This window comes from Pan troglodytes, chromosome 5 (genome assembly GCF_028858775.2).
Source record: "Pan troglodytes isolate AG18354 chromosome 5, NHGRI_mPanTro3-v2.0_pri, whole genome shotgun sequence".
In the NCBI taxonomy this organism is placed as follows: Eukaryota; Metazoa; Chordata; class Mammalia; order Primates; family Hominidae; genus Pan; species Pan troglodytes.
The window spans coordinates 14043374-14066707 of NC_072403.2; the positions used below are offsets into that span (position 1 = coordinate 14043374).

At 41.5% G+C, this 23334-nt stretch overlaps 1 protein-coding gene and 1 long non-coding RNA gene across 6 annotated transcripts in view; one reads left to right on the plus strand and one right to left on the minus strand.

Moving 5' to 3' along the window:
* The window catches only part of EEF1E1 (eukaryotic translation elongation factor 1 epsilon 1), a 29030-nt gene extending 19832 nt beyond the window's left edge, over positions 1 to 9198 (minus strand). For 3 of the 5 annotated variants that reach the window (XR_010157542.1, XR_010157541.1, XM_518229.9), the window contains exons 1-2: positions 9009 to 9167; positions 3856 to 4056 (exon numbers count right to left, since the gene is read on the minus strand). Coding sequence is in view for 3 of the 5 variants with exons in the window: in XM_518229.9 (XP_518229.2) it covers positions 3856 to 4056; positions 9009 to 9095 (288 nt within the window). In the remaining 2 variants the exon portion in view is untranslated. Of the gene's footprint in view, positions 1 to 3855; positions 4057 to 9008 lie in introns of all 5 variants that reach the window. The other 2 variants (XM_001166169.7, XM_001166234.8) reach the window with 2 other exon arrangements.
* A 50-nt stretch (positions 9199 to 9248) lies between these two features.
* The window catches only part of LOC107975046 (uncharacterized), a 50462-nt gene continuing 36376 nt past the window's right edge, over positions 9249 to 23334 (plus strand). The window contains exon 1 of the long non-coding RNA XR_010157543.1: positions 9249 to 9426. This is a non-coding gene — a long non-coding RNA (uncharacterized LOC107975046). The remainder of the gene's footprint in view (positions 9427 to 23334) is intronic.

Consider the following 23334-nt stretch of genomic DNA (forward strand, 5'->3'; position numbering starts at 1 on the left):
CCTACAATTCCACCTGATTTTTCTTTTTCCTTCCATCTATTAAACTTTCTAATAATACAAAAAAGTTGAAAAAGCAGTAAAATAAACAACTATATACCCTCCACCTAGACTCAACAAATGTTAGTGTTTTGTAATGCCTGCTTTTTGAAATTATATACTACCTTATTTATGAGGCATTTAAACTTAGCATTGTGGTTTTACCACTGAAATGGCACTTTGACAAATAAGAATTAAACCCTTTCATAATACCCTAAAAGGAAGAGTTTTAAAAATAAATAATAAAAACCTATACAGCCCAGTATAAACACAGGCAAAGAATACATGTAAGTGAATTTTTAAAAATAATAGCTAATAAGCAGTATGAAAACGACACATTAATAATTTTATTTTTAAAAAAAAGCAAATAATTTTTTTTTTTGAGACACAGCCTCGCTCTGTTGCCCAGGCTGGAGTACAGTGGGGTGACCCTGGCTCACTGCAACCTCCGCCTCCCGGGTTCAAGTGATTCTCCTGCCTCAGCCTCCTGAGTAGCTGGGACTACAGGTGCGTGCCATCACGCCCAGCTAATTTTTCTGTTTTTAGCAGAGATGGGGGTTCCACTATGTTGGCCAGGCTGATCTCGGACTCCTAACCTCAAGTGATCTGCCTGCCTCAGCCTTCCAAAGTGCTGGGATTTCAGGCGTGAGCTACCGCATGCGGCCTCAAACGAATAATTTTTAAATTTTCTTGTTTTGGTAATTAAATTGGGGTAGTGAAGGAGAAAGAGGTAATACCATGTTAGTTTTGTGGAAGAGGCCACTCTTATATGCTATGATACTATAATAATGTACTTTTCTGGAGGACAAATGAGCAACATAGCTTTAAAAATATATAGCTTTTAGCCTAGCAGTTTCTCTTGCAGGAATTTAGCCTAAGGACGCCGGGTGCAGTGGCTCACTCCTGTAATCCCAACACTTCAGGAGGCCGAGGCGGGCAGACCACTTGAGGTTAGGAATTCGAGACCAGCCTGGCCAACATGCTGAAACCCCATCTCTACTAAAAATACAAAAAAAATTAGCTGGGTGTGGTGGCACACACCTGTAATCCCAGCTACTTGGGAGGCTGAGGCAGGAGAATTGCTTGAACCTGGAAGGCAGAGGTTGCAGCCTGTGTGACAGAGCAAGACTCTATTTAAAAAAAAAAAAAATTAGGCTAAGGAAACAAATGGGAAAGTGTTCAAGTATTTAGCAACAATCTAGTAACTACCCAGGGATAGATAATTTAAATTGTGGTACAATTACAGCTTAAACCTTGAACAACGCAAGTTGGAATTGCACAGGTCCACTTAAACACAAATTTTCTTCTGCCTCTGTCACCCAAGAGAGTAAGACAAAGCCTTGCTCTTCTTCCTCCTCCTTAGCCTACTCAATGTGAAGTGAAGACTATGAGGATAAAGACCTATATGACAATCCACTTCCACTTTATGAATAGTAAACGTATTCCCTCCTCATGATTTTCTTAATAATATTCTTTTCTCTAGCTTACTTTAAGAATACGGTATATAATACACATAAAATACAAAATATGTATTAACTGACTTTATGTTACAGGTAAGGCTTGCAGTTAACAGTAGGCTATTAGCAATTGAATTTTTGGGGAATCAAAATTATACATGGATTTTCAACTGCTCAGGGAGTCAGTGCCCTGCACTGTTTAAGGGTCAACTATATATGATGCAATGCTAACATGTTATTAAAAGGAGAGTGTAAGTGAATACTTGTTGACGTAAAAAGGTGTTGACAACACATTGTAGGTGAACAAAAAAAGTTTACTGGCCAGGCGAGGTGACTCATGCCAGTAATCCCAGCACTTTGGGAGGCTGAGGTGGGCGGATCGTTTGAGGTCAGGAGTTCGAGACCAGCCTGGCCAACATGATGAAACCCTATCTCTACTAAAAACACAAAAAAATGAGCCATGCATGGTGGTGCACACCTGTAATACCATTTACTCAGGAGGCTGAGGCACGAGAATCACTTGAACCCAGGAGGCGGAGGTTGCAGTGAGCCAAGATTGCGCCACTGCACTCCAGCCTGGGTGACAGAGTGAGACCCTGTCACAAAAATATAAAAAGAAAAAAAACAAAACAAAACCAACAGGTTACCATGTCCAGTAGGTGCCTGTTTTTTTTTTAATACATACACACATATATACAAAAGGAAAAAAAAGGCATAGAAAAAACACAAAAGGGGTTTAATAAATATCTGATGGCCAAACATAAGCATTAATAGTTCTCTCTTGTTGGTGGGACTATGGATGTTTCAAATGTCCTCCATTTGCTTATTTCTACTTCCTAAATTCTGTAATATTTACTGCTTTTAAAATAAAAACAACACTGTCTTAAAATAGCAAAACAAAACAAATCAACCCTTTTCTCATCTGTGCATGTGGCCAAAATCACATTGCAATCCACTCTATATACAATCGGTCTCACCCGCCAGTCTGAGTTCTGTAAGGGCAGAAACTGTGTCTAATGCACCACCAGCCCTTAGAACTGCATCCTGGTGCACTGCAAGTGCTTATATTGTAGGTGCAGATGAGCAAACTGCGGTCAGACGAGGAAGACAATGCAAATTGTCCAGCTCCACATATATTTCAAAAACAAGAACATCTTAAATCAGAGGCTCCCAATTAAATATTTACATGTCTCAGAGATAACACTTTGGAAGTTACTTCTGTGCTTCTAATACCACATCTATTAATATAACTTTTGAATCTTATAAACCCAATTCATTGAAATTCTGTTCCTATCTTTCAGAATCAAGTACTTCATTACTATCCTTTCCCTTGGAAAACTGTAAAAGATGGTTGTGTTCACTTGTTATTTGCCTGAAATCTCACATTCACTTGGAGGGAGGATATGACTGCTTCCCCCTGGAAATGCTGTGAATAGTAGGGGCACAAGAGAAGGGTCCCTGTGAATGACCAATATGGTATTAAGAATAAATGGTTGATCACGACAGACATACAAAGGGCCAAGTTCTGAAACTGACTTTGTACCAGTTCTCTTGATGGCATCTATCAAGAACACAGTTTGAGCCATTTTCCCCAAAGTGATAAAGGAAGACCTTTCTTGTACAACTTACATTGCCATGATATAACAATCACAATACAATTAAGAAACAGAAGGAATTCCTACAGTGATATGCTGTTGTCTGAATAATCTCTAGGTTTCTTTCAAATTTAAAGCTTCAACAAAATCTTAAAATCTGCCTTCTTTTTATATAAATAAATTAACAAAAATAACTTCATTTGGAATTTTTTTTATTCTTGGTAACTCTGAAGCTATATCCAGTAGATTATTTTATTATTTGATGCCTTTGAAAATAAAAATTTAAAGCAATGATTCTCAAAACAGGGAAAGGTGAGCTTTCCCAGATCAGACAGTTTTTTTCAAACTACAACCCTAAAAGATTCTGCTTCTCTCTTGCCTCTGAGAAAGTACTTTACCCCTTAGAGAATCGGGATTGTCGAGTGGGGCATCACATCAAAAAAACAAAAAAAGTCATATAATACTGTAATTATTGACTATGACAAGGGTCCTGAAGGAAAAGCACAGGGTGCTGTGACTGCATATAGAACAAAGAACCTCATCCAGCTGAGAGAGAAGTAGTCAAGGAAGTTTCCAAGGCAGCATATCTTGGAGGGGCTGGTGGGGGGAACAGAGTCTGTTCCAGGCAGAGGGAATAACAGATGCAAACTACTGAGGCAGAAGGAAAGAGGTGAAGAAGGCCAACAGCTACAGCTTTTTAATCTCAGGGGAAAGAGATTTCTGATTAACAGTTCATGCATTTCAGACTATAAGAGAAGTCATGATACCTTCAACAGTGTGTGGATGTCATTTTTACTGGAGTGTCCATCTACTTGAGTGACCCTGTATTCTAACCACTGCTGAACGATTGCTTTTTCTTCTGCAGTACTCCCCAGCAAATATTCTTTGTTGGCTTGCTTGACTAGATGAGCTGCTATAGTAGTCAATCCTGTTAGACTTGGACCATTGTTTGTCTGAAGAACTGGAATCTTAAAAAGAAAAAAAAGTTCACAGAATTTAAAAAACAAGGACCACATCATGATTATAACTTCTAAGTAACCACGAAATCCCTCAACTGTTTTTTGAAATAATCCCGGATTTTACTCTAAGATACTAAATTACATACAAATGAAAGTCTAAAAAATAGCAGTTAAATAATTTACAATTTGTTAACAGATGCTTGATGATGAAACTGGTAATAACATTGCAAAAATCCGTATAATATTACTACAATAATCAGTATAATATTACTACAATAATTTTAAACTATGTACAATGAGAGAAAATGGAAACTCTAATTATACTGCATTAATTTCCATCAAGTTTACCTGCACCCTATTATATAGCAAAGTGAACATACTTAAATAAACCTGACTTCATGTTTCCCCTATTACAATAGCAATATAAAGGATCAGGTTTGCTTGCTTATAAGAAATTGACAATTAATTTAAATTTCATTGATACACAAACAAGCACAATGCATTATGAGAAATGTAAAAGAAAATGGAAAGTATTACCTAATGGGAAGACTGACCAAACACAAATAACAAGTATACAATCTCAATGACTTAAGCAAATGAAAAAAGAATTGTTTTTTTTGGGAAGACTGCTGCTCTTCTCAGCAATGAAATAGAAATAGTATCTTTTTTTTTTCTTTCATTTGAGACGGAATCTCACTCTGTCACCCAAGCTGGAGTGCAATGGCATGGTCTCGGCTCACTGCAACCTCTGCCTCCTGGATTCAACCGATTCTCCCACCTCAGCCTCCCGAGTATCTGGGACTACAGGCACGTGCCACCACACCCAGCAGTTTTTTGTATTTTTAGTAGAGATGGGGTTTCACTATGTTGGTCAGGCTGGTCTGGAACTCTTGACCTTGTGATCCACCCACCTTGGCCTCCCAAAGTGCTGGGATTACAAGCGTGAGCCACCGCTCCCGGCCGAAATACTATCTTGTTCTCTATAATGATTTATACTTTGCAAGGCATTTTCATACATCTACATCAACACGACTTGGTGAAGTATACAAGGAGATTAATACTCTACAGGATACAGATTCAAAGTAAGGAGGTAACTTCAAAGTAAAGGAGGTAAAATTCTTTCCACTTTCCATTCACTATTTATAGCTCCTTGACTTCTCACTTTTGTCTTCAATTCAAATGAAACCACAAGCTCTAAGATCACCAATAAATTAAATGTATTGAAAGAAAACAGTATGGAACCCTCCGAGGGGTGCCAGTAATGTTCTATTCCTTGATTGGGTGGTTACCTGAGTGTGTTAACTTGGTGGTAACATCAACATGTGTGTACTGAATGTATGGTATATTTTGGAGAAAAAAGAGAAATCAAATGACTCACAACTGCTGGGCGGAGGGGACACAACCAACTCTAAAGAGAATTACTTGTAAAAATAAATTATCCACAACCCAAGCATGCTCTCAAAAAAATTCCCAGTTACGTTCTCATCTAATCATTACATCTTCTAAGATAAGGTAAGTTATCTCATCCTCATTTTACAGATAATAAAAACCAAGGTTGCTTGGTTTGCAATGGCAGAGCCAGGGTTTAAATAAAGTCCTATTGGCTCAAACGTCCATTTTCTTTCCTTTACACAGCCTAAAATACACAATTCTTATGAGACACATACTATTTTCACATTCATTTTAAGGTTCCATAGTCTTCAAAGTAATTACTTTTAATGGCTGCATATGCAATAGCGTGCACTGCATAATGATATTCTGGTCAAAGATGTTCTGGATGGCATATCCAATGGTGGTCCCCTAAGATTATAATCAAGTATTTTTACTGTACCTTTTCTATGTTTCAGTATATTGAGATGCATAAATACTTACCATTGTGTTACAACTGCCTACATTATTCAGTACAGTAACATGCAGTACAGGTTTGTAGCCTGAAGGAGCAATAGGCTATATCACATACCTACTATTTGTGAAGTAGGATATACTATCTAGGTTTAAGAACACTCTAAGGCTGGGCGCAGTGGCTCACGCCTGTAATCCCAGCACTTTGGGAGGCTGAGGTGGGCAGATCACCTGAGGTCGGGAGTATGAGCCTAGCCTAACCAACACGGAGAAACCCCGTCTCTACTAAAAATACAAAAATTAGCCAGGCGTAGTGGCACATGCCTGTAATCCCTGCTACACGGGAGGCTGAGGCAGGAGAATCCCTTGAATCCGGGAGGCGGAGGTTGCAGTGAGCCGAGATCGCACCATTGCACTCCAGCCCGGGCAACAAGAGTGAAGCTCCACCTCAAAAAAAAAAAAAAACACACACACACACACACAAAAAACAGAACCCTCTATAATGTTCACACAATGATGAAACTGCCTAACAATGCATTTCTTGAAAGGCATCCTTGTCTTTAAATAACACGTGACTGTATGTCAATGTGTTGATGTACCATAATTTAAAGAATCAATATCCTAGATAAGGATCTCTGAACTGCTTTCAATTTTTAACTATAATTGGTAATGTTGCAGAGAATGCCTTATTGCTGGCTCACTGCTGTCAGCTGTCTTCCCAAAAAATGGCTGAATCTTATCACATATGGCCAACCCTTTCCCCATACAAGTAAACAGAAACTTTCACTAGCTGCTAACTGCTAAAATGCTTTAATTAAAATTAAATTAAAAACCACACTCTGAACTCGAAAGTCTTCACAGTTGGGCCTCAAACTGTAATTTGGGGTTTACCTTGCATTGCATCATTCCTCATATTGGTTTACTTACTGCCCTAAACTTCCCAATCCTTCAAAATTTATTGGTTTTACACATCTTTCAAAGCATAATCCCTTAAATGCCAGCTCTTCCATGAGTTTATAAATCCATTTTTATAGTCAGAATTAACTTCCTTTTTCACACTCCTCAACAGTGTTTTGCTCCATATGGAGTCCTAATTAGGGAAAAGAAGTCAGGTTGAGGGGACCAAGGGAAAGCAAAAAGAGAACGGCGATAAGCTACAAGTCTGCCTTTCTTCAGGGTCCAGGACACAGCCCTTCTGCACAAATAACTCAACAATCTTTCCGTGTCCAGCTATCACCGGACCTTCGGCTGATAGAAAACTCCAGTTAGCTCACTGCAACCTTGGTGTTATCAGTACTGCACAAACCCCTCTTCAGCACACAACCGAAGTACTATTCCGTAAAATCCCCAGCCAGCCTTTGTTTCCTTGCAGTTAGCTCCTCTCTTACTAACTTGCCTGTTGCACTCTTGCAACATATTTTCATACTTTCTCTAATAAATCTGCTTTTCTTTACGTACAGCTGTCCTGGTAAATTCTTACCCTGGCGCCACCAGCCCCAGAGAGTTGCTGCTCACCCACGACAGTCCATGAAGTGCTTACTATGTTGTGCTTTAAATTATTTGCTGATGATTGTTTCTCATACTAGATAATACTCATATCTTGGCAATGGTCCCTAAAAAATATAAACTAGGCCAGGCACAGTGGTTCACGCCTGTAATCCCAGCACTTTAGGAGGCCAGGGCATGTGGATCACCTGGGGTCACCAGTTCAAGACCAGCCTGGCCAACATGGTGCAACCCGGTCTCTAGTAAAAATACAAAAATTAGCTGAGCGTGGTGGCGAACACCTGTAACCCCAGCTACTTGGGAGGCTGAAGCAGAAGAATCACTTGAACCCGGGAGGCAGAGGTTGCAGTGATCCGAGATCATGCCATGGCACTACAGCCTGGGTGACACAGTGAGACTTTGTCTCAAAAAAAAAAAAAAAAAAAAAAAAAAAAAATATATATATATATATATATATATGGCACTCTTCCAATTTAAACGGTTGCAATGTTTGTCCACTCGGCCATATATATTATATTTATACTACATATATATTATATAATATATACACTAAACTAGGGAGTAGGGGCCGAAGGGACGGAATCATCACTGGGGCAGAGGAAACACCAAAAGAAGGCCACTTTGGCTCCAACGCCTACTCTGTCACCAATCACAGGGCTGATCTTAGGCTGAACACTTAATCTTTCTAGGCTTCAGGTTAACTTAAATAAAAACTATATTACTACTTTCTAGACAAGATCTTCACATGGACCAAATGAAGAAGAGAAAAAAATTAAAGACAAAAAACAAACATCATTTGGAAAAAATCTCAGAGGAGCAAAAAAAACATATATCCAAAGTAGTCTTCCTACAACCAATTTCCTTCTCTAATACATTCCCTCTACGACAAACAACTATAAAACACAAACGTTCTAACAGTGCCTCACCAGGCAATCTCATACCTTGTGATGTTTCCCGCATTCACTGTGGGTCGTACACTTAAATTGATAATCCAAGGCTTTAGAAACGCCTTCCCCGAATCCCCTAGATTGGGCCAAGACTTCTTAGGTGTTCTCTCTGCCATTTATGGTGCAACGTGGCACTCTTCCAATTTAAATGGTTGCAATGTTTGTCCACCCGGCCAAAAAGCAAGCTGCCTGAGAGGAGGAAGCATGTTCCCCTAAATCACCATTGTATTCCCCAGGCCCAGCACAGTGCTACCTGGCACCTTGTTAGCTATAACGGAGTCGCTGCGCAATAACTGAATGAAAGGTGCGATTACGGGAAAAAAAAAAAAAAAGCCAGTTACTGAATACATTCCAGGTTGGTCTAAGAGCCCTGTGAGGACCCTCCTCCAACTGGTTTTGTTTCCTCATAATGGGATGATGACAATTTCCCAGGAGGTGAAGTTCAGGTCAAGCCCAACCTGAGCTGGTTACCCCCTCCCTCCAGGAGGTAGGATGGCAGGGGCCGAGGCCCAGAGGCGCCAGCCGGCTAGCGGAGCAGACACGTGGGGAGCTGGGTAGCAGCATCCTCACTCCGCCCGTATCGGGTGGCCGGCCCGGGTCCTGCCAGGGCTCGGCAGGCCCCGCTCCCGTCCACCTCTTCCCCTCCGCGCCGCCTCTCCTTCTCACCTGTCGCTCGCCCTGAGCACTGTATTTATTCCCCTTACTCAGTCCCAGGGACTTCTCCAGTAGCGACAACTCTGCGGCCGCCGCCATCTTCCAGCCGTAGCTCCTGGCAGACGCGAGACCTGCAGAACAAGAACCTCCCGCATTGGTGGAAACAGAAGTCCCACTCCTGCAAACTTCAGCGGCGATTGGCTGAACGGAAGGGGCGTGGAGAGCGCGCGCCCAAGCGCAGGAGGCGGGGCCAGTGGAAGGGGCGGGGCTGAGGGCGGGGTGTGAGACAGGTGGAGAAGTGATGGTAAATTTCCACTCGAACTGTTGGGGAGCTAGTTACTGGTAGAGCGGCCCCAAGGCCGGGCTTCGGTGGCTGCAGTAGACTGGATCTGGATCTCTAAATGGCAATCTATTGACATGGCTGCCAGCGGTAACTCGTTAACTCATTTGCTAGTCTAAGAGAATTTATATATGATGGGAACTGAAATTTACCTTAGTTTGGTTCAGGAATCTGTAAATTTGAACAATCAAATTGAATAGCAAAAAGTTCACAGTCCATTAGGAGTTTCTAACGTGTAGCATAATTCATGAGGATTTTAATTGTGTTGTAGTGGTGAATTCGAAAAACTGGTTTTTCTACTGTTAATCTACAGCTCAACACTAGCAGTAGAATTATACATTTAAAGATTATTCACAGAACACGGAGTATGTCAGATAGGGGTCAAATAATTACAGCTCAAGGAAATCAGCCATTAATGGCATTAATGATCTTTATCTGCAGTACCAGAAGGCTGGTTACATAATTTATGAAGTTTTGGTATATAAATAAACAAGGTGCATAACTTTGCCCCACTAACTTGCTACATTCTTGTATCTTCAAAAAAGAAAGAAAGAAAGAAATAAAGAAAGAAAGAAAATTAGTAGTATATGTTGAATATTTCCAAAAGATTTGTGAAAATACAAAATATTTTCCACTTTGAAGAATGAATAAACAAAGTGTGTATTAGTCTGAGAGAAATAGAACAATCCTACAAGGTAATTCATCATTGAATCAGAAATATCAAAGTTTAGTGGGGAATGTTGTTACTGTGTTACACCTTCCCTATCCCAGAATACTTAATGAGTTTACTCTGTCAGCAGTAGTAAACATAAGGAAAAGAAACTTTTGCCAAATCAACATAACAAAATACAAAAGAAATTTCAGTATAAGTGGATTGTTAGGCACTAAATTATCTGTTTTACTTTCCATAGTCAGATAATGGAATGACTATTCTACTACTTTTTAAAAGACCAACCCTCTAGGATAATTCACACATCCATTTTCAGTGTTTAGGTACACTTTTTGCTTGTAATAAAACATTTTTTTAAAAAATTAACATTTATCCAATGCCAATGGGTGGTATATTGAAAATAAGGTTTGGCCTTTGCATAATTATAGAAATATCAAATTAAAAAAGAAATCCCTAAAAAACTGAAAGCAGAACAAAGCATATTGTACATCAAATTGATGACATCATCACCCAGTGTGGACCTCTTTTAAGTGACTTTATAGCACAGTCATTTAATTGTATACTCTTAGTAAGATATGCTTTAAGGACAAAATTCATGAAAACCTGTTTTTGGTTCTTTTTGTTTGTTGGTTTGGTTAGCATCTTGGCAGTGTCAGCATTGGTATGGTGCTGTATATGTACTGTGGAATAAAGCAAAGATGCAATCATGTGGTGTTGCTGGAAACCTGGGTGTTTGGTGTTGCCCAAAAGAGAAGGAGTTGTAAGGTAGATGAGGTTAAATCAAAACTTTCTGGTCCTGAATTTGAATTGTAATATCAATATGAACTTATGACGCTTTTATCTTAAGGAAAATGAAAAGTATTTCCTACCTAGCTCTGTTTACTTAAAAGACCTAGAAACAAGGACAACTCAGTAGCAATGAGCACCCCAGCACCCAGATTCTGGTTTCAAATACTATTTCCCACAAAAAGAAATGGGGGCTCTTTGGAGACTGGCTGAATCCAAACCTTGTGGGGAGATCAGTCTGGACCATCTAGTTATAGTAGAAAGAAAAGAAAGTATCTAAGAGTAATGAGGGGAGTCAAAGGGTAGGATCAGATCACTTGAGGGTCAATAATAGTCATTACAAGCTGAGAGTCGATAAGAATAATTGCAATGAATTGAAACATGTTGAATATGTTTAAGTCTATGAGTTCATAATGATACTAAAAAAAAACAAGAACAAAATCAAAATAACCCTCATTAGTTACCTTTGGAGGATACTAGAGATCCAATTCATTATTTTGAAAAAGGATAAAGAAAACACATGAAGAAACCAATATATTTTTTTCATGATTATCCTATGTAAACTGTATCTCAGGGAAACTAAACTGTAATGAGGAAAAATGTCTTAATAGAATTCTAACTAATAAAAACAGAACAATAGAATATCATTGTTTTGCAGCTACGGATATAATAATGAATCTAGGTGACAATTATCAATAGCTATTCACATCATAAAAACAGACAGACATAAAGTGCTTCTGAGAGAGGTGTACATCATCACCCAGTCTTGCCAATCGAATCTGAATTTGACCAAGCCTTTTGATCTAACAGCCAATTTACAAGAAATAATAGCAGGAAAGAGGATCATGTTAAATGATGTCATGGAGATACAATGAGCAAATTCTAGATCATGAAAACTATAGGACAAATGATCCAGTTGTTTCAACAAGTAAATTGCAAAGCAAAAAGAAGAGGCAGAGAGAGGTGAACCTGTAAGTTGAAAGCGTTATAAGGGAACTGTCAACCAATTGCAATATATAAATCTTTTTTTCAAGTCTGATTCCAACTAATAAACTGTTAATTTTTTTTAAGTGGATTGTCACATCATGATTGTGGCAAATGTCTACTACATTCCATTTTATATACTATGGGTATTAAATTCCATGCCCAAATTCACATAACTAATAGATCTGTGCATGAATCATCTGGGGATTTAAAAAAAAATCCATGCCATACTGGAGATTCTGATTCACTTTATCCAGGGTGGGACTGGGTGCTATTATTATTATTTTTTTAATCCTCAGCTGAGTCTAATATGTGGCCAGGGTTGAAACCCCCTATGGCAGATGCAGAATTTCAACTCTGCTTTCTGGCTTTTAAATCCACACTGTTCTGATTTTCTAATGTCTCCTTTCTCTGTTGTTACGGTGAGCAGGTGCAAGCTTTACTTCACTTAACATTAGACATAAGAAAGAGGAGAAAGCTTACATTTTATTAGAAATAATCAATAAATGTATTTTTAGATGATCTACATATTTGATCTGGAAATATCTATATCAACACAGCCTTACTCATAATAAAAGTAACTTGATGAATTGATTTTGTCAAATAGAACACTTCTCTAATTTGCTATTATCATAGTCAAGTTTTAAATCCACAGTACCTTAGGATATAAATTAAACGTCAAATGAAATTAATTTGGCAAGTGGAACATAAACTGGATGGCTTTTCTTTTTGGAGCATGCCTGACAGCTTTCTGTATGTCATATGGGCATCTGTTAAAATGAGCTGCATATGCCAGAAACTGTTACTGTATCAGATTGCTCTTAGCAATGCCATCATCTGCAAATTTTCAGTTTTAGAAGAGTTTAACTTTCTATTTCAGAATATGATAGGGTTTTAAACTTAGGTGTGAATGATATTAAATATGTGGTAAATGAAGTGATGCAGGTGCTATGCATGCATTTTGTTCTCTCTATAGATACCTCTCATATCTATGTATGTCTTGCACTTATCACGCTTGTTTGTTGAGCCATTCCTATGCACCAGGCACTGTACAATGCACTGGGGACACACTGATGAACAACTCCCATCAAACTTAGAGTATCTTGAGAGGAAAGACACTAGAAAAATTTTGCGATAAGGCAAAGATCAGGAAGTGGAAGGCATGATAAGAATGCAGAGAAGGCACCTGGCCAGGCGCGGTGGCTCACACCTGTAATCCCAGCACTTTCGGAGGCTGAGTTGGGTAGATCACGAGGTCAGGAGTTCAAGACCAGCCTGGTCAAGATGGTGAAACCCTGTCTCTACTAAAAATACAAAAATTAGCCAGCTGTGGTGGTGGTGAGCACCTGTAATCCCAGCTCCTCAGGAGGCTGAAGCAGAGAATTGCTTGAACCTGGGAGGTGGAGGTTGCAGTGAGCCAAGATTGTGCCACTGTACTCCAGCCTGAGCAACAGGGTGAGACTCCATCTCAAAAAAAAAGATTGCTTCCAGGAGGTCATGGTGTTCAAGTTGAGACTTGAAGGATGAACAAGAGTTGGTCAGGTGAGTGGTGGGGTGGAAAATTGAGGGAGAGTTCTGAGCAATGGGAATTGCATATGCAAAGGCTGCAAAGTGGAAGAGAGCATGATTCTTTGGAGTAACTGTTCAGGCTAGACCGGTAAGCAGATGCTGGATTGGAAGGGTCCTTGAACAATGCCTCTAAAAATTTTTAGAGGCCTCTGGGCATCCTTTATTTTTGATGGTTAATTTTATGTGTCACCTTGACTGGGCTTCAGGATGTCTGGATATCTGGTTATACATCATTTCTGGGTGTGTCTGTCAGGGTGTTTCCAGAAATGATGAGCATTTAAGTTGGTGGACTGAATGAAGATGATCACCCTCACCAGCGTGGGTGGGCATCATCCGGGCTGTGAGGACCTGGATAAAACAAAAGTATGAAGGAAGGTGATATTTACTCCTGACCTGACTGCTGAGCTGGAACACTGATCTTCTCTTGCCCATGGTGCTCCTGGTTCTCAAGTCTTCAAACTCAGATGGGAATCTTTACCATTGCTGTCCAGCTCCCAGGCTTTTGAATGGTACCACCATGTATTAGCCCATTTTCACGCTGCTGATAAAGACATATCTGAGACTGGGCAATTTACAAGAGGAAGGGGTTTATGGGACTTACAATTCTATGTGGCTGGGGAGCCTTCACAATCATGGTGGAAGGTGGAAGGCACATCTCACGTGGCGGCAGACAAGAGAAGAGAGCTTGTGCAGGGAGCTCCCATTTTTAAAACCATCACATCTCATGAGACTTATTCACTGTCATGAGACCAGCATGGGAAAGACACACCCCTATGATTCAATAACCTCCAACCAGGTTCCTCCCACAACACGTGGGAATTGTGAGAGTTACAATTCAAGATGAGATTTGGGTGGGGACACAGCCAAACCATATCACAGCATCTTTCCTGGGTCTTTAACTTCAAGACAGCAGATCACTGGACTTCTCAGCCTCCATAATTGTGTGAGCCAATTCTTATCTACAATCATTTATATACACCTATCTCTATGCGGAGGACAGAGTCTTGCTATGTCACCCAGGCTGGAGTGCAATGGTGTGATCTCATCTCACTGCAACCTCTGCCTCCCAGGTTCAAGCGATTCTCCTACCTCAGACTCCTGAGTAGCTGGGATTATAGGCACGCACCACCACGCCCAGCTAATTTTTTGTATTTTTTTAGTAGAGACAGGGTTTCACCATGTTGGCCAGGCTGGTCTTGAACTCCTGACCTCGTGATCCACCCACCTTGGCCTTCCAAAGTGCTGGGATTACAGGTGTGAGCCACCATGCCTGGCCTCAGGTGATCTTTCTTAGCTGCCAATCTATTTGGTCACTCCTTCCAGAAAACATGCCTGTGGCTCTTCATGGCACTTAGAATTTAGTCCAGCCTCCTTCATCTGGGAGCTAAGGTCCTTTATAACCTGACCTCTGTTGACTTTTTCATGCTCACTTCTAGACACTTCCTGCCTGGCATTTTTTGCCCCAGCCTTGGCCGTCTCCTCACAGCTCCTGGGAGCCCAAAATATTCTCTTGCCTCTGGGCCTTTCTGTCTCTGGTTCACTCCAGCAGGAATGCCCCCCTTCCTCTCTTAGGGCTGAATTTGAGCACTCATAACAGCCTTGGGAATGCTCCCGCCACAAGACAGACCCCACTGTGCTGAGGCTACCTTCTTGGTATCTGCCTGCCCTGGCCGGCATGCTGACTGAGCACACAGACTGCATCCTGTTTATTACTGAGTCATCGCACCGGGCACCAGCCTTGGAACAGAGTGATCACTGGATACATTCATTTGCCGAATGAATAAAGAATCATGAAAACATATGGAATGATGTGGAAAGCTAGGTCAATGGGTCAAAATAAGTAACATGAGAACTGTGAGGATATTACACAGTCTCATCTTTAAGCAAACATTAAACACCAAAAATTAAAAATCCCTTATCTGATAGTTGACCAGTGTAAATGAAAATGACTCAAAACTACAAGTCAGGAATGGACAACCAATGTACTGAAAGAAAAATCATTTTCTTTCACTAGTCTCCCAAACACTCATTCGTTGATCCCCCAAACCACCTTCTCTGGGCTCAGGAAGTGGCCATTTATTACATTATCACCATCATCATCGCCATCGTCCTCATTCTCCTCCCTCTCGGCATCCGGCTGTCAAACACTTACTGATCATTGCTCTGTGCTGGACTCTGTTCTAAGCTCTTGTATTAACTCATGAATTATCACACCAGCCTTTGAAGCAGATACCATTGTTATCCCCATTTTATAGATGAGGAAATTGAGGCTCCAAGAAGTGTAAGAAAATGAATCTTCAGAGCATTACAGATAGAGAAATACCTTAGAAAAGAACAAAGTATCCCCCAGATTTTGAGGCCTGCCCCGACATCCTCTCTATAGCCTCCTAATTCTCCGACTCAGCGGCGACTCAATTTAGAACTCCAGGCTCATCTTGGGGGACTCCAGTTCCTCAAGGCTTGGGTGGATCTTGGCTTGAGAGCCATGCTGGGGACCCTGCTGCACAGTGTCACTGAGATTGTTGCAGAGGAGGTGTGAGAGAGGAGCTGTCAGCACAGCTCCAACCACAGCCCTGGGGACAATGACAGCAGAGAGTCACAGGATTTTCAGCAGCAGAACATCTTCCCCACACTCCCTGGAGGAAGGCTCAAGGGCGGAGCATGTCCTCGGTGCTACCCTTCAGGTGAAGAGTCAGCCTGGGGCCAGCATGCTGGTGACAGGCTAATTCTTTCTGTTCAAGAGCAGCACAGGCCATTGAAGGGACATGTGCCCCGAGAACTACTTCCTTTCAGATTCTGCTCAGGGTCACCTTCTCTCTGAAGACTTTCCTAATCCCTTCCTATCCTCGCCCCCAACCCAGGCAGCGCTGGTCACTCTGTGTTTTGGGTTCTCCTGAACCCTGTATTTGCTCCCTACAAAGAAATTTGCCATACTTCATCGCACCTATTTATTCACATTTTGGACCCTTCCAAATAGACTCTAAATCACTTGAGATGCAACTGACACAGAGTAGGCATTCAATAATATTTCTAGGATGAGTGAATGAAGGTTAATGAATAGTAATCATTGCGGCAAAATATTAGAGGGACAGAGGAGTGTTGAAAGAGAATGGGGCTGGGTGCGGTGGCTCATGCCTGTAATCCTAGCACTTTGGGAGGCTGAGGCAGGTGGATCATTTGAGGTCAGGAGTTCGAGGCCAGCCTGGCCAACATAGTGAAACCTTGTCTCCACTAAAAATACAAAAGTTAGCTGGACGTGGTGGCTCACGCCTGTAATCCCAGCTACTTGGGGGACTGAGGCACGAGAATCACTTGAACCCTGGAGGCAGAGGTTGTAGTGAGCTGAGATTATGCCACTGCACTCCAGCCTGGACAACAGAGTGATACCCTGTCTCAACAACAACAGCAACAACAACAAAAAAAAAAAAAAAAAAAAAGAAAGAAGATGGGTTTTAGAATGGTGCAAAGGTAGCTGGGCATGGTTTCATGCACCTGTGGTCCCAGCTACTTGGGAGGCTGAGGCAGGAGCCCAGGAGATTAAGGCTGCAGTGAGCTATGGTTGTGGTTGTGAATAGCCACTGCACTCTAGCCTGGCCAACAGAGCAAGACTTTGTCCTAAAAAACAAAAACAACAACAAAAAACCCAAGAAACAAAACAAACAAAGAATAGAAAGGAAGAAAAAAAAAAAAAAGAAAGAGAAACAAAGCTATATATAGGCTCAAGGGCTAGCCATCCACACGCTGATGTTTAAGGGCCCCACGTGTTCCCATCTGTGACGGGGACTATTGGTTTCCTACCCAAAGCTATTTTCGTCTCCTTTTTACCATATAATAGAGCACAGCTTCAGTAATACTGCCAGGAAGTACAGGGGCAAAGCTTGTAAAACGAAGGTTGATAACTTTGGTCCCAAGTTGGTAACTTATTCTCTCATGGCCTTTCTCTGCTAGTAATTTTTAAAATGGCTTTTAAAGAGTTATCTTAGAATCTTTTGTAAACTTCAGTTCATTTTAGACTTTTTCTTTCTCTATAACATTCATGTATGTATTAGTTATAGTTGTCTTGATAACAAGTAGTTCCACTGTCTCAGAGGCTTAGCACATAGAACACTCATGCCATGGTTCAATGTGGGTCTCTGATTGCCAGTCACTTAGGAACTCAGACTTCCAGTCTAGTGATTCCATCATCCTCTAAGGCTTCAAAGTCCCTTTCTGGGCCCTAGGCTCTTGTCATTTGAACTATAGATGAGGCAAGAGGGAGACCATTGAGGACTACACTAGGTATTATGGGCTAGGTCTGAAAATGTTGCACATCACTTCTGTCCAGATCTCATCGGCTGAAACTCAGTCAGGAAGACACACCTGGCTAAAGGGAGGCTGAGTGAAGTGATCTGATCTGTCAATCTGCTTGTTATTCTGCACCTGTGCCCCAGTTTTATTCCCATTCTCCTTGGCCCTGCTCTTTGACACAGAAGACTGAGTCTGTGGATGACATTACCCAGAGTCTCCTACCTTCTGGCTTCCAGATAGGTTCAGTGTGGGAGGCACAGTTAAGAGATTGGAGAGCATGAGTTTGGAGTATTTATTGCCTTTCTCCCTTCCTGCATTTGGCTGTGCAGTAGAGTCTGACTCCGTTTGTGATGTTTGACCGTTCACAGCATTTAGGCCTCCATCCACCCTTGCCCTGCCCACCATCATACATCTGGGACTTCATGTAAGGAACTCCCCACCCCAAGCTCCTGACCTCTTGATGTTTGAACCCCTCAGCTTCATGACAGCTTGCACCTGCCCTTCCCCAGAAGTGCTCTGTGTGTTAGTAATAGACTTTCTTTCTTACTCTCTTGGTGCATGAAGGAGGGTCATTAGTCCCCATATCTGATCTATTGATTGGGAGGAAGTCTGTACCCTATTGGTGGAATGACCAGAAAACAGGCTGTGTTATCTGAGAGCAGTTGGTAACCTAGAAGTGGTAATGGCTTTCTATTCTTGCTAGTCCCTGGGCACCTCAACTTCCCGGATTGATTTTCTTAATCCTTTCCATGCTTCTATATCTAGTCCTTTCTTTAGAGCCTCTTGAAACATCAGAGTTGGATTCTGTTTCCTGCAGGAAACCTGATGGATATGGGAAGAAGAGGGAAGTGGTCTGGTGAGCATTTAGTCAGTTGCTGCAACATTATGATCAGTGCCAATTTTTAAGTTTAATCCTTGGCTTTCAGCGAATGTGGATATATATGGTCAACATCATTTGTTTTATATAAATGCACTAACATATATAATACATATACTGATGAAAGTAGATGGACTTTTATGAGGAACTTTAGTAGATGAGGGTCTTTTTCACATTGAAAAATTTTGCTTTCAGGCTTTTTTTGAGATTAAAATGGCATTTGAACATTGGGATGAAGACTACTCATCTGAAACTGGGCTTTGGCTAACTGGGCACAAACATGCTTTATATAAATTTTCACTGTAGGGTCCAAAGTAGTTCTTTTTTTATTTTTTTATTTTTTTGGGACAGGGTCTTACTCTGTGGCCCAGGCTGGAGTGCAGTGTCACAGTCTCGGCTCAGTGCAGCCTCTGCCTCCCAAGTTCAAGCAATTCTTCCACCTCAGCCTCCCGAGTAGCTGGGATTACAGGGCCATGCCACCACACCCAGCTAATTTTTGCATTTTTAGTAGAGACGGGGTTTCACCATGTTGTCCAGGCTGATCTCGAACTCCTGACCTCAGGTGATCCAGCTCCCCCAAACCCCCTTCCGGCTCCCAAAGTGTGGGATTACAGGCATGAGCCACCACTCTTAGCCGGCCTAAAGTAATTTTCAGTGAAGGGGTACTGCTGTAAAAATGAGTCTGCAAACTAGATGCCCTTCCTCCTCCAATTCATCCTGCTGAGATGCACATAGATGTGTGTGTCTTAGAATCAGCTGATGCTGGGAATAGGTCCCTTGTTATTAAGGAGGAAGATGCCAGGGGAGTCAGGAGGAGAGAGGTGTGTTCCTACAGTGCTGCGTGGAATTCTGCAGATGACCTAGCTGCTCCTGTCTTACTGTCAGTTTCTGCAGTCAAATCAGGCAGTTGTAACTTGCGTTTCTCTACTTTCTTTGATTTCATATCAAGCATCCTGCAAATTGGCGGGCATTTTTCAAATTCCCTTAAAGTTTGTGAACAAGAATCTCCAAGGAGCACTTGCCATCTCTGTGCCTGATTTGTGTATGCTCACTGGCTTGCAGCTTTTCCCAGGTTCTCTGGTGTTAAATTAATAACAAATGATGTAGAGCTGACAGGCAGGTGAAACTGGGGAGAACCGTGATATTAAAAAAAAATCTCAGTCTATTATGTAGCACAATGTGCAACACTTTGTCAGATTTTGCCTGCAGGTATCTTAATTTTGCTTAAATATTTTGCTCATATCTTTTTAACCCAGAAGATGGGAACGTAGCCCTTAGCATCTCTCAAGCAGACTGTGTAGCATATGTTAGTGTGATGCAGAATACCAAACTCTGCCAGTTATTTGGCGTTCTTTGAAAAGGCACTAGATAAAATAAAAATAAAGAAGACAAAAATACTTTCATGGTGGAGGAATTGTCTGATTCCCACTCGAAGTTATAAGGCGCATATTTTGGATCAATATAAACATTATTTTCTCACAGACAGAGCTATCCAACTGTGACTGCCTCAAAGTTAGAGTACTCTTTGTCATTGCAAATATTTAAGAAATTGGAGATCATCTGCCAAGATTCTTTGGAAATGATTTGTTGCAAGTATGCAAAATATTGGAAGAATACTTTGCAGTTTTAAACTACATACATTCAATCTGCTTTACATATTAAATTTCAATGTAATCTTTTAAAAATACTATGGAAAATTAATATACACACAAGTAGGGATAATAACATAATGAACCCTTATTACTGATTACCCAATTTCAGCAATGAGAACATTTATTTTAAAGAACAGTGCCACTGCTAAAAACAAATTTAGAAGCTTCTGGATTGGATGATGCCTGAAGTCCCCCAAATTCTATTTTATGGGCAATATAAGGGTCAGCCAAAAAGTGAACACCACTCAGTGTCCATCATCTGATAATGAATAAACATAGTATGTCCATACAAGAGTAGATGTAGCATAATTTTTTTTTTTTGAGACGGAGTCTCGCTCTGTCACCCAGGCTGGAGTGCAGTGGTGCCATCTCGGCTCACTGCAAGCTCTGCCTCCCGGGTTCATGCCGTTCTCCTGCCTCAGCCTCCTGAGTAGCTGGGACTACAGGCGCCTGCCACCTCGCCCGGCTAATTTTTTGCATTTTTAGTAGAGACGGGGTTTCACTGTATTAGCCAGGATGGTCTCGATCTCCTGAACTCGTGATCCGTCTGCCTTGGCATCCCAAAGTGCTGGGATTACAGGTGTGAGCCACCGCACCCGGCCATTGTCTGCTTCTTATGCTACGAAGTGTAGGTCCGTTTTTTAAAATATCCTCCCCATGCATTCAAATTTGTCTCCCCCAGTTCTGCAGCTATTTTTTTTTGAAAGGCTCATTACTGAGCAAACATCTCTTTACGACCCACCTCTGTAAATCCCTAAATGAATGACGAACTTTGAAATGACTTCATGAGGTTCTCAACTAAAGTAAATTATCAGCTGCACTATCTGGGGAGAAGAGACTAAGGGGAAAGGAGTGACTTTATTTTTTAGTAATACATGACTCAAAACGTCGACTATTCGTTATATCACCCCTACCCATGCATGGCTTGCTTCTGGGGTCTCTGAAATAGAATGAATTAATATTTTCATTTAGTTTTATTCTTGAAAGGGTGAGTTTCTCCACACACAGCATGGCTTTGTCTTCTGGATAGAGGCAATAAATAAACAAACAGTAAATAATTTAAATGATTCTGTAGTGATAAGTGCTGTTGAGAAAATAAAACAGAGATTTATATCAGGAGGTGGGTTCAGGAAAGGTCTCTCTAAAAAGGTGGCACTTGAAATGAGACCTAAATGACATGAAAGAACCTCTGAGAAGGTTTCTGTGGTGCAGCAAGTACAAGATTCTGAAGCACAACAGATTTTGATTGAAAAGGGGTTGAAGAGAACTTGGTGAATAGAGAGGGGGAGAGATAGGGGATGAGGTCAGAGTGATGTGTAAGGACCAGGACATCAGGGGCCATGATGGGTTCTTTGGGTTTTATTTCAAATACTCTGGGGAGCCTTCAGAAGCTTTAAGCAGGGACATGATGTAATTTGCTGTACACTTTCAAAGATCGTACTGGTAGTCATGTGAAGAAAGGATGGTGGGGCAGAATGAATGGCTGCAGGGAAATGAATTTGCAAGCCATTCACGGGGTTCAGGTGTGGGCTTACGGCAGCTTGGTCTATCACTTAGGATTAGGATTGTGATACTAATGGCGGATTATGTAATAAACTCAACTATATTGGCTTCATCAAAGGGGTTTTTCACACAAGAAGAAGTCTATTGATGGCAGTCCATGGCAGTCCTTGGCTGCTCTTTTGTGCCTTTAGAGCCCAGGCTCTTTCTGTTTTCAGCCTCTGTCATTCCAACATGTTGCTCTTGTTCTCATGGTTGACAGATGGCTGCTGTACCTCCATTGCATGTGCCTCTTTAGGCCAAGAGGGCAAAAGGGAAAAGGCACTTCCCTTTTATCAGGAAAATATTGTACTGGTTATGGTTATCTGCAGAAAACTGAATTTACTCCAGCAATACTACTGAAATCCTACTTGGCCCTGTGATGTTCAAGGCCAGATGCTAAAGCTTCATCACCACTGCTCTTGGAAGATCCAGATCAGGCTGAGTTCTCAGCACAGCTAACTCCCCTGTTCTCTTCTTCTTCCCTAGTAATGGAACCCCTGATTGATACACGGACCCATGACTGTCCACAAGAAAGACTACATTTCCCAACTCCCATGCATCTAGGTGAGGCATATGGCTCGGTTCTGGTTAGTGGGTTTTAGGCCAAAGTGTCATGTGAATGAGCCCTCCCTTGTCTGACCTTCCTTTTGCTGACTGGAAAGCAGATGTGATGGCTTGAGCTGCAACAGCCATCTTGGACAATGAGGAGGAAGCCATACACGAATGTGGCAGAAAAACAAGAGAAGAAGCTTGGCTCGCTCATGATTATAGAGTTGCCAAATCTTGCTTTCTTCAAGAAAAGTGTCTAAATGACTCTCTTCCTAGCCTTCAGTGAGAATCCAAAAACCTCTATTGTTAGGAAAACCCCCAGGAAGGGCGGAAAGCAACTGAAACTAGCTCCCCTCCTCACCCCTGTCCCTGCTCCCCAAAGACTAAAGGTTGGATGGGCCTGGGTGATATGATGACATATGCCAATCTCGATCACGTGCCAGATGCCTCCATGTCAATCTTCTGGCTTCCCTGGGTCACACTGGAAGAAAGATTGTCCTGGGCCACATATAAAATACATGAACACTAACAATAGCTGATGAGCTAAAAAAAAAAAAAAAGAAATTGCGGCCGGGCGTGGTGGCTCATGCCTGTAATCCCAGCACTTTGGGGGGCCGCGGTGGGCGGATCATGACGTCAGGAGATCGAGACCTTCCTGGCTAATACAGTGAAACCCCATCTCTACTAAAAATACAAAAAGTTAGCCAGGTGTGGTAGCGGGCGGGTGCCTGTAGTCCCAGCTACTCAGGAGGCTGAGGCAGGAGAATGGCGTGAACCCGGGAGGCGGAGCTTGCAGTGAGCCGAGATCGCGTCACTGCACTCCAGCCTGGGCGACAGAGCGAGACTCTATCTAAAAAAAAAAAAAAAAAAAAAAAAAAAGAAATTGCAAAAAAACTCATAAGTTTTAAGAAAGTTTACGAATTTGTGTTGAGCCACGTGTAATGCTGTCCCAATGCATCCTCGGGGCCGTAGGTTGGGCAAGCTTTTTCTCTGTAATCAAGAAATAAAATTTGTTTTGCTTATGCCATTTAGTTTTGTGTGTGTGCGTGTGTGTGTTTTTTCTGCCACATATATAGCTAAAC